Source organism: Dipodomys ordii, unplaced genomic scaffold (assembly GCF_000151885.1).
Source record: "Dipodomys ordii isolate 6190 unplaced genomic scaffold, Dord_2.0 Scaffold92, whole genome shotgun sequence".
NCBI classification, from domain to species: Eukaryota; Metazoa; Chordata; class Mammalia; order Rodentia; family Heteromyidae; genus Dipodomys; species Dipodomys ordii.
Window position 1 is genome coordinate 4612350 of NW_012267308.1, and position 11467 is coordinate 4623816.

Sequence of the window (11467 nt, forward strand, 5' to 3'; positions counted from 1 at the left end):
ACAGCGCCACTTCCGGTTTTCTGGTGGTTTATTGAAGATAAGAGCTTCACGGACTTTCTTACCAGGGCTGGCTTTGAACCATGATCCTCAGATTTCAGCCTCCTGAGTAGCTAGGATTATAGGCGTGAGACACTGACGCCCAGCTTAAAAAATTATTTTTTAAAAAAAGAGAAATACGTGTGACTAGAGGGCTGGGAATGTGCTTGGTGATAGAGTGCTTGCCTTGCATGCATGAAGCCCTGAATTTGATTCCCTAGTACCAGAAAAAAGCCAAAAGTAGCACTGTGGCTCAAGTAGTAGAGTGGTAGCCTTGAACAAAAAAAGAAGCTCAGGGATACTGATCAGGCCCTGAGGTTCAAGCCCATGACTGGCAAAAAAAATAAATAAAAAGAATTTACATCAATACATTTCAAAATTTTCTATGAAATGGAAAGGGAAAAAATAATTCCAAATAACTGAAGCCAGTTTAATATTCATTTCCAAAACCAGAAAAGGACACAACAACAACAAAAAAGTGAATTAGCCAAGCACCAGTGGCTGATGCCTGTAATCCTAGCTACTCAGGAGGCTGAGATCTGCGGATTGTGGTTCAAAGCCAGCCTGGGCAAGAAACTCCGTACTCTTATCTCCAATAAACCACTCAGAAAACTGGAAGTGGCACTGTGGCTCAAGTGGTAGAGCGCTTGACTTGAGCTGAAGAGCTTAGGGATAGCGCCCAGGCCCAGGGTTCAAGCCCCACAACTGACCAAAAAAAAAAAAAGTGAATTTCAGGCCAATCTTTTTGATAAAAATACATATATATTCTTAATAAAAATACTTGTGAATTCCACAACACCTTAGAAAAAGATCATTTACTGTGACCAAGTATGTTTCATTCTAAAAGTGAAATTGTTATGTCATTTTCAAGAAAAGAGAACTGGAGACTTTCTTATTGATCACGTTAAACCAAGCTCAAAAAACAAATACTTGTTCATGCTAAGTCACAGAACTTGGGGAAAAGGAAAGAAGGATACTGAGGAGTAAAGAGGATCAAGGTATGATACATATCATATATATATATATATATATATATATACACACACACACACACACACACCTCCATAAACACATATATGTACATATACACACACATACATATATACTACATATATATGTGATATATTAAGTCAGAAATCAGTAAACACTGAAAAGTGGGGGATTAGGAAAGGAACTATGAGACTATGGGAATGTAATTAGAGGGGGTTATGTTCAAAGTACACTGTGCATGTATGTATTATCACAACAAAACTCTCATATTAATATATGGTAAGTCAAAAATTAAATTAAAAATATTCACATGAAGCTGGGCACTAGTGGCTCACTCCTGTAATCCTAGCTACTCAGGAGGCTGAGATCTGAGGATCACGGTTCAAAGCCAGCCCGGGTAGGAAAGACTCTTATCTCCAATAAACCACTAAAAAATTGGAAGTGGTGCTGTGGCTCAAGTGGTAGAGCACTTGCCTTGAGCTGAAGAGTGCAAGGATGGAGCCCAAGCCCAGAGTTCAAGCCCCACAACTGACAAAAAATAAAATAAAAATAAAAAATCACATGATATACATAAGTGTTTTTGGAGAAGATTCCAACTCACATGGGCCATGATTTAAAATCCCAAGAGTCAACAGGTCTTCTGGATTTCTTTCTTGGCAAAGCAGAGTCCTGAGAACACAGAGCAAAAGGGAAAAAATTATAGTAGGTCAAATTTTCCTTAGAGTTTTCACAGACAAATGACAAGATCATTTTTCCTCCGCTGGAAGAAGGTCAGTGGGAATCTGAGGAAATCCTGGCCCTATCCAAAACCAGAGACATAATGGTATAAAACATAATGGTATTTCAACCCAACGGATTGTGCCAAAGTCATGAAGGATCAAGATATAAATCAAGATATAAAACCATGGTTGCCCTAAATGTCCCCTACAACTATACAGACCCTCAGTTGGAAATCCCCAGGGTCACCTCGAGGACAATGGAACTCTCCAAATATGCTTACCCAATCATCTCCTGAGTACTTTAAAGATAGTGCCTTTTACCTTTTCCATGTCCAGCAAGGTCTATGACACTTGCCATTTTCATTTTCATCGAAAACATACCACAAAACCAAAGGTAATTATGAGGCCCAAATCATCCTGATTAGATACATTTAGTGAGATGACTAAGTAGCCTTTTCTGGGACACAAATTATGGAGTGTTTGGCCCAGGTAGAATGTCAGTTCCCTCCCAGTTGTGGCAACAGTCCTAAAAAAAAAAAGGCTTTGGGGTATAGCTTCATCTCAGAAGTAATAAGTAACCATTCTACATTTTTTTTTTTCCAGTCATGGGGCCTGAACTCTGGGTCTGGGCACTGTCCCTCAGCTCTTCAGCTCAAGGCTAGCGCTCTACCACTTGAGCCACAACGCCACTTCCGGCTTTTTTTTGCTTATGTGGTGCTGAGGAATCGAACCCAGGGCCTCAGGCATGCAAGGCAAGCACTCTACCACTGAGCCACCTTCCCAGCCCCCCATTCTACATTTTTAAAACAAGATTTAAATTAAGAGATATAGCAAGCTCCACCACACTCTTTGTCTCTGCTTTCTTACATTGTCACTGCAGCCTCTTCAATCAATGTAAAGACTTGCAGAAGTGAGTAAATAGTTTTTTTTTTTGTTTTTGTTTTTTTGGTTTTGCCTGTCATGGGGCCTGAGCTTTGGGCCTGGGTGCTGTCCCACAGCTCTTCAGCTCAAGGCTAGCACTCTACCACTTGAGGCACAGCGCCACTTCTGGCTTTTTCTGCTTATGTGGTGCTGAGGAATCGAACCCAGGCCTCATGCATGCAAGGCAATCATTCTACCACTGAGCCACCTTCCCAGCCCGAGTAAATAGTCCTGACCAACATTGAGTCCTGCTCTAGGATGACAACAACAAATATGGATTCAGGGAGCTGGAAGCATGGTTCAAGTAGTAGAGCATCAGCCTTGAACAAAAAGGCGCCACACACACACACACACACACACACACACAATTAATTGTGGAGACACACATATATGACAAAAATTTTCAATAAAGAGAATAGTATAGTCTACAATTCACAGTAAGCACATGCAGTAGGAATATGTATACATCAGCTAGCAAAACTGCAACATTTAAGCTGGGGTGCAACTGAGTGGTAAACATTTGTTTAGCATACACAAGGTGTGAGTTCATTTCCAAACGCCTCCACACACACAGGTGCAGCTTTCACTAAGCAGATATTACAATTTACTCGCCTTAGGCTACATTCTCACTCCCTGACATCACTCACCACAATGATTTTTTCTTTTTGGTCCCCACAGCTGCTTGTCACCACGTTTACACAACAGTCACTCATATAGTAACAACAGTAATAAGAGCGCCACAATTTCTCTCACACACCCTAACGGCCCCGGCCACCATCACCTGCAGCCCCCTTTATGAGTTTCACAACTGGACTTCCTTTTCTCTCACCGGCTCGCTCTTCCCTGCACGCCTACCACACCGCCTCTCCTCCTACCCCCAAGTCCTTCAGATTCCCGGCTTCAGACTCACCTTTGTCCGATCCTGAAATCCCTCTAAAAACCATCGAACCCTCCACAGTGACTTCAAGTGATGTCTCAACGGTCCGGAAAGAAGTCGTACAGAGGGCAGGAAGTTGCCTCAGGTATGGTGCACTCTGGGACATGTAGTCCGGAGCCCAGATACCCATTAACAGTCTAGAACCTGACGGCCTCAAGCGCAGGCCCCGGCTTTAGACTGCATCCCTTCACTCGGCAAAGAAAACAACAACGTATTTCTCGTACCTGTGGAGAAGCGCCTCAAAGTTCTCCACGTCTGTTTACATTGTTTCACCTGAGGACTTCATGCTTTTTTCTCCGCAAACCGGTGGCACCTCCTGGAAACCAGGTCTCGCGCCACCTCTGTCTTTGGGCCGGAATGGGTCATAGGCAGGAAGTGGTATTGGACTGAAGGCTTCTGGGATATGTAGTCCCAAGGCTGGGAGGCGTAGAAACTCGTTTCCGGAGGGTGGCGCAGTTTTCAGCGGGTGCTTGCAGTGCACTGACACTTAACATGTGGCTGTCAATTTAGCTACCGGCACCCAACCAAAAATCACGCATATTTCACTAAAATTTAAAATATTAGGTTGCTGGGTGGCTCATGCTACTCGGGAGGCTGATACCCGGAGAACTGCAGCTCAACGAAGCCAGCCTGGCAGAAAAGTCTAAGACTCGATCTCCAAGTAAACAAAAATCATGCTTGAAGCCAGGTGCTGGTGGCTCAGGAGGCTGAGATTTGAGGATCGTGGTTCAAAGCCAGACTGGGCAGGAAAGTACTTGACATGCTTATCTCCAATTAATCACAGGAAAAGCTGGAAATGGTGCTGTGGCTCAAGTGATACCTAGTGCTAGCCTTGAGCAAAAGTTGCTCAGGGGTAGCTCCCAGGCTCCTGAGTTGAAGCCTCAGGACCGTAGGGGGGTGGGAGGTAAAAAAAATCAGGCTTGAGGCATGACTTGTGATTAGAACACCAGCTCTGAGCAAGCAAGCTGAGCTAGTGTAAGAGCCCCCCCCCACCCCCACCCCAACAGTGTGAATGTTTGGTGTGATTTGCTTAGGCTGCAGCCACCTTGCTGTCCCTGGGTTAAGTACAGTTGTAGGAAGGTTAATAAAACCATAGGCTACTAGGAGCTAGAGGAGCATATAGGGAGACTGATGTGGGAACATGTTAGAAGTCAGTGTGAAGGGCTGGGAAGGTGACTCATTGATACAGTGCTTGCCTTGCATGCATGAAGCCCTGGGTCTGATTACTCAGCACCACACAAGCAGAAAAAGCCAGAAGTGGTGCTGTGGCTCAAGTGGTAGAGTGCTAGCCTTGAGCTGAAGAGCTGAGGAACAGTGCCCAAGCCCAGAGTTCAGGCCCCATGACCGACAAAAAAGAAAAAAGAAAAAAAAGAAAAGAAAGAAATCTGATCACCATGAATAAAAATGGCCTGTTTATTGTAATAGTTACAGAACAAATCTTCCCAACTTGTGAAATTCCATAATAGCAATACTTTGAGAATAAACTGCCAATTAAAAGTAATTTATAAATTACTATGTGTACACATACAGAACATTGCTTAATTTGTATAATACTAAAAGACACCAGGAATTGTATTCATGAGAAATTACTGAACTAAAAGTATATTTTCAAGGTAAAAAATTCTTATCCATTCCTACAAATGTTTATATATCCCAAGTTATGTACCTAGGATCATGGATCAATAAATACTGGACTCACCAAATATATGTATTTCTTCATCTATCTTCATAAGGAAATGTTTTCTGGATTTTTTTTTCTTGTGGTGTACTTTGCTACATTTAGTACTGAGACTTGAACTCATCTCTCATTCACAGGATTTCTTACCAACATCAAAATTCTGATTTGGGGTAAACTGCTTCTCAACAGCATGAATTTTCTAAAGTTGTGCTAGGTGTGAACCAGAGCTACAAGCTTTCCCATTATTTCTTACATTCATAAGGTTTTTCACCAAGGTGAATTCTCTATGTTTAATAAGATATGGTCACTGACTAACGGGTTTTCTACAACCAATACATTCTTTGTCTTTGCACTACTGTGAACTCTCTGATGTTTAATAAGATGGGACTGTTGACTAAAGGCCTTCCCACACTCATTGCACTCATAGGGCCTCTCACCAGTATGGATTCTCTGGTGTCGAGTAAGATCAGATCCAGAAGTAAAGGCCTTCCCACATTCCTTGCACTCATAAGGCTTTTCACCAGTATGAAATCTCTGATGTCGAGTGAGATCTGAGCTATAACTAAATGCCTTCCCACATTCCTTACATTTGAAAGGTTTCTTCCTGGTATGAATTCCTTTTAGATCAGTCTCACCTGCACCACAGCTAAAATCCTTGCCACAGTCTTTATATTCACCTTTTTTCTTACTACCATGAACTGACTGACATGGAGTATGTTCTGAATCAAGTTGGAAGGATTCTCCACATCCCTTATCTTCACACATCTTTTCAGCACTGTGAATTAATTGATGCTGGGTAAAGTCTAAGTCAGAACGAAAGGCTTGCCCACATTCTGTACATTTATGAGTTTTCTCACTGGCATGAATTTTCTGATGCTGAGTTAGGTTGGAGCCACGAGTAAAAGCTTTCCCACATTCTTTACACTGATAAGGTTTTATACCAGTATGAATTCTTTGATGCCGACTCAGGTCTGATCTACAACTAAAGGCCTTCCCACATTCCTTACACACATAGGGCCTCTCACCAGTATGACTCCTGTGATGGCGAGTAAGGTCTGATCCACAACTGAAAGCCTTTCCACATACTTTACATTTAAAGGGTTTCTCCCCAGGAGGAAGTCTCTTTAGACGATTAACACTTGAGCGCAAACTAAAGGCTTTGCCACATTCTTTACACTTATATGTTTTCTTACCAGTATGGATGGAGGGATACTCACTGAATTCGGAGTCAGGCAAAAAGGTCTTCCCGTTTTCCTTATCTTCAAAGAATTTCTCACCAGTATACAGAAACTGATGTTGAGGATGGTTGGAGCCAGAGCTAAAGGCTTTCTCACAGTCCTTACATTTATGTAGTCTCTCCCCAGTATGGATTTTCTGATGTTGAGTGAGTTGTGACCCACAAGTAAAAGCTTTCCCGCACTCCTTACAGACATAGGGCTTTTCACCAGTGTGGATTCTGTAATGTTTAATAAGATGGGATTGCTGACTAAAGGCCTTCCCACATTCATTACATTCATAGGGCTTTTCACCAGTATGAATTCTCTGGTGTCGAGTAAGGTCTGAGCCACAGCTGAAGGCTTTCCCACACTCCTGACATTCATAGGGCTTCTCACCAGTATGAATTCTGTGATGTCGAGTTAGGTCTGAGCTATAATTAAAGGACTTCCCACATTCCTTACATTCATAAAATTTCTCCCCAGTATGAATTCGTTTATGGACACTAAGTAGTGAGTGAAATCGAAAGGCCTTCCCACATTCCTTACATTTATAAGGTTTCTCCCCTGTATGAATTCGCATATGACCAGTAAGACTTGACCGGAAACTAAAAGCCTTGCCACATTCTTTACATTCAAATGTTTTCTTACCAGGGTGAACTGACTGATATTGAGTAAGTTCTAAATCAAGAATAAAAGTTTTCCCATGCTCCTGATCGTCCCATAATTTCTCACCCATATGAATTAACTGATTTTGAGTATCATCTGAGCCAAAACTAAAGTCTTCTTCACATTTATGTGCATACTGTGTGTCTCCTGTACTGAGTCCACCATGTTGAGTAAAAGTTGAGAGCTGGTTGGAAGTAGGTGTTTTTTCATAGGTGGCTGTGACTTGCTGGCAATGTGAATCATTTTCATACTGTGTTTCTGATGGACTTTTACTTTCACAATCACCGGAAAAGCAGAAACCTTCAAGGCTGTCATCTGTACAGACTTCCAGGATTTCCCATGGGGATAATACACTTTCAAGTGACCTATTTTTTGATAATATCTTCCTGGCCTGCCACGTGGATTGTAGATCTGAAAGAGAAAAAGGTAAACACATACTGTTTTACTGTCCAAAAACAAACAATTCCAGTGTAGTGATAGAAAGAAAATCATAATATAAAGCACCTATGAAAGAATAGCTTAAAAATCTGGACGCCAGTGGCTCACACTTGTAATCCTAGCTACTCAGGAGGCTGAGATTTGAGGAATGTGGCTCAAAGCCAGCCTGGGCAGGAACGTCCCTGAGACTCTTATCTCCAATTAATCATCAAAAAACCAGAAGTGGCACTGTGTCTCAAGTCGGTAGAGCACTCACCTTGAGCTGAAGAGCTCAGAGACAGCACTCAGGCCCAGAGTTCAAGCCCCATGACCAACAAAAATAAATAAATAAATAAAATCTGAAATTCTGGATAGCATGAAAGAAATGGCAGTAAATAAACAGAATTTTTATTTATTTATTTTGTGTTGGTCGTGGGCCTAAACTCAGGGGCCAGGGTGCTGTTCCTGAGCTTTTTCACTCAAAGCCAACATGCGCAGGAAAGTCCATGAGGCTCTTCACTTGAATTGACAAACAAAAAAGCCTAAACTGGAGCTGTGGCTCAAGTGATAGAGTGCCAGCCTTGAACACAAAAGCAAAGGGACAGCACCTAGGCCCTGAGTTCAAGCCTGAGTACCAACACCAAAAAAAAAAAAGGACTGTCCAAGTTAAAGACTTTGAATTGTTTCACACCATGTGGTACACTCATCTCAGCACATGCTAGATTTTTGTTTTTGTTTTTGTCAGTCATGGGGCTTGAACTCTGGGCCTGGACTCTGTCCCTCAGCTATTCAGTTCAAGGCAATCTCTCTACCACTTGAGCCACAGTGCCACTTCCAGTTTTCTGGTGGTTCATGGGAGATAAGAGTCTCACGGACTTTCCTGACCCAGCTGGCTTTGAAGTGCAATACTCAGATCTCAGCCTCCTGAGTAGCTAGGATTACAGGCATGAGCCACTGGCACCAAGTTCTGTGAGACTCTTATTGCCAATTAACCACCAGAAAACTAGAAGTGGAGCTGTGGCTCAAAGTGGCAGAGCATGAGCCTTAAACCAAACAGCTCAGGGACAGCGCCCAGGCCCTGAGTTCAAGCCCTATGACTAACGAAAATAAAAAATAAGGTACTGGGAAGGTGGCTCAGTGGTAGAGCGCTTGCCTTGCATGCCTGAGGCCCTGTGTTCGATTTCTCAGCACCACATAAGCAAAAAGAAAAAAAAAGCCGGAAGTGGCGCTGTGGCTCATGTAGTAGAGCGCTAGCCGTGAGCTGAAGAGCTGAGGGACAGTGCCCAGGCCCAGAGTTCAGGCCCCACGACCGGACCAAAAAAAAAGAAATTTTCCCATCAGTGATAGCCACTTCCGGCTTTTATCTTTTTGCTTATGTGGTGCTGAGGAATCGAACCCAGGGTCTCAGGCATGCAAGGCAAGCGCTCTACCACTGAGCCACCTTCCCAGCCCTTAAAACTTTTTTTTTGTTGGTCTTGGGGCTTGAACTCAGGGCTTGGGCGCTGTCCCTGATCTCTTTTTCTCAAGGCTAGTGCTCCACCACTTTGAGCCATAACTCCACTTCTGGTTTTCTGGCGGTTAATTGGACTTTCTTGCCCAGGTTGGCTTTGAACCATGATTCTCAGATCTCAGTCTCCTGAGCAGCTAGGATTAAAGGCACAAGACACCAGCATGCTTTTTTTTCCCCCCTGGTGTCCTGGGGCTTGAACTCAGAGCCTCAGCACTGTCCCTAAGCTACTTTGTGCACAAGGATGACTTTCTACCACTGGAGCCACAGTGCAACTTCTGGCTTTTTCTAAGTAGTTTATTGGAGATATGAATCTCCTGGACTTTCCTGCCCAGGCTAGATTCAAACAGCAATCCTAAGATCTCTTGAATAGCTAGGATTACAGACATGACCCACCGATGCCTGGCTAAAAACTCATTTTTTAACTCATACAAATGGTTTGTATGAATCATTTTCTGGACTGTTGGCCCCTTCCAGTTTGGAGTATTTCTCCATGAAATTAACCCAACAAATGGAAGGCACCCAATCTAAACCATCCACAAAATAATGGCCCCTGGGGAAAAAGAATAGCAGCTTAGCACTTTGTAACATGAGGAACAAACACAGAAATGTAATAGTGTATGTAAAAGAGATTTCTTTCAGAAATGCTTTGTAGCTTTATCTCTGGCTTTTATCTAAGTCCTCTGGCCAGTGAAAGGATACTCCAGACTGACCTTTCAGAGGTACTGCTTCCTCACTAGGTAACTAGGATCTCTTCTATAATCAGGGCCTCCTGTCTCTCAGTCCTTACTCACCTGGGCAAAATCCTCTTCTCTCCTCATCCAGTTCTATCCAAGCCTCTTGTTCTTTTTCCAACAAGGAGATCACATGTGGCTGGTAAATGCTAAGTCCTAAATAAAAATACATGTCATTTTCCTGGAAATACATGCCAAATCTCCTAGACATCTGAAAAACATGCAATCATCAGTAATACAGAATGCAGAAGTTTCTAGCATCAGATTCTGTTCTTACCCACTGAGACAAAGTTGCTATAGTTCTCAGACATCACATCTGTGTACAAGTTTCTCTGCTCTGGGTTCAGGTACTCCCATTCCTCCTGGGAGAACTGTATGGCCACATCTCTGAAGGTCATCAACTGGTGGAAGGAAAAACAAATATGAATGGATAAATTCCAACAAACTTTTTAGATGGAAAAGACAGAAAAGGACACAGCAGGGAATGAGACATGAAATGAACAAAAACTAGAGTTGGAATTTTAGGGTATGGGAGAAACAACATGGAAATATGTATGACTAAAGCTGAGTACCTATAAGCTCTTAAAAACTATGGCTCAGCTGGGTGCTGGTGGCTCATGCCTGTATTCCTAGTTACTCAGAAGGCTGAGATCTGAGGTTCACAGTTCAAAACCAGCCTCAGAAGGAAAGTCTGGAAGACTCTTAGGTCCAGTAAACTACTCAAAAAAAGATGGAAGTGGCACTGTGGCTCAAGTGGTAAAGTGCTAGCTTTGAGCAAAAGGATCTCAGTGTCCAGGCCCAGAGTTTAAGCCCCAGGATGGGCAACAGAGACAGAGAGACAGACAGAGAGAGACATACAGCAAGAGACACTGAGAGAGAGAGAGAGAAAGAGAGAGAGGGGGGCACGCAATAAATCCCAGGGTGTTCCTCAAGTCCATAGGTTTGCAAGAAATTGAGCCCAAGACACTGGAGCCATAGTGCTAAATACATGATAAATTATACAGGACTCTAGGCCTTCACACACAGTGAGACCAAAGGAAGATACTCTTAGGAAAGGAACATAAACGTGCAATGCATATGTGCATCTGACCATATAAAATAATATTTATTGGGCTGAGAATGTGGCTTAGTGGTAGAGTGCTTGCCTAGCATGCATGAAGTCCTGGGTTCGACTCCTCAGGACCACATAAACAGAAAAAGCTGGAAGTGGCACTGTGGCTCAAATGCTAAAGTGCTAGCTTTGAGCAAAAGTTCAGGGACAATGCCCAGGCCTGAGTTCAAGCCCCAGGACTGGCCAAAAAAATAATAATAATAACAATAATAATATTTATTGAAATAAACTCCAGGAGATGGAAACCAGAGATTTTTTTTGCTTTGTTGCTATTTTGGTTTTATTTTCTTTTTGTCTTGTTTGTTCATTTATTTGTCTTCGAGACACTAAGAGGGGCACAGAAATGGAGGGACAAAGGTTAAACAAATGCAGCAGTGGTACTCACTAGACACTATGTGGATCATACAACTTGTGGGTAGGGATGGGAGGGGAAAAAATGGAGAGAGCAAGGGAAGAGGTGATATTATCCAAAAAGAAATGTATTCTTTTTTTTGGGGGGGGGCCTGTTGTGGGGCCTGAACTCTGGGCCTGGGC

The 11467-nt window shown here is 42.8% G+C and overlaps 2 protein-coding genes and 1 long non-coding RNA gene across 7 annotated transcripts in view; 1 reads left to right on the forward strand and 2 right to left on the reverse strand.

Annotated features, from left to right (window-relative positions):
* The window catches only part of LOC105993133, a 4979-nt gene extending 1037 nt beyond the window's left edge, over nucleotides 1-3942 (reverse strand). Inside the window, exons 1-2 of the long non-coding RNA XR_001175436.1 lie at nucleotides 3577-3942; nucleotides 1628-1695 (exon numbers count right to left, since the gene is read on the reverse strand). This is a non-coding gene — a long non-coding RNA (uncharacterized LOC105993133). The remainder of the gene's footprint in view (nucleotides 1-1627; nucleotides 1696-3576) is intronic.
* The window catches only part of LOC105993128 (zinc finger protein 208-like), an 81049-nt gene that overhangs the window by 48318 nt on the left and 21264 nt on the right, over nucleotides 1-11467 (forward strand). The gene's annotated exons all lie outside the window — the stretch shown is intronic.
* The window catches only part of LOC105993078 (zinc finger protein 790-like), a 12851-nt gene continuing 6376 nt past the window's right edge, over nucleotides 4993-11467 (reverse strand). For 4 of the 5 annotated variants that reach the window (XM_013026220.1, XM_013026217.1, XM_013026219.1 and 1 more), the window contains exons 3-5: nucleotides 10100-10223; nucleotides 9883-9978; nucleotides 5003-7575 (exon numbers count right to left, since the gene is read on the reverse strand). In XM_013026220.1, coding sequence (XP_012881674.1) covers nucleotides 5549-7575; nucleotides 9883-9978; nucleotides 10100-10223 — 2247 coding nt within the window. In that variant the 3' untranslated portion in view covers nucleotides 5003-5548. Of the gene's footprint in view, nucleotides 7576-9882; nucleotides 9979-10099; nucleotides 10224-11467 lie in introns of all 5 variants that reach the window. The other variant, XM_013026222.1, reaches the window with a different exon arrangement.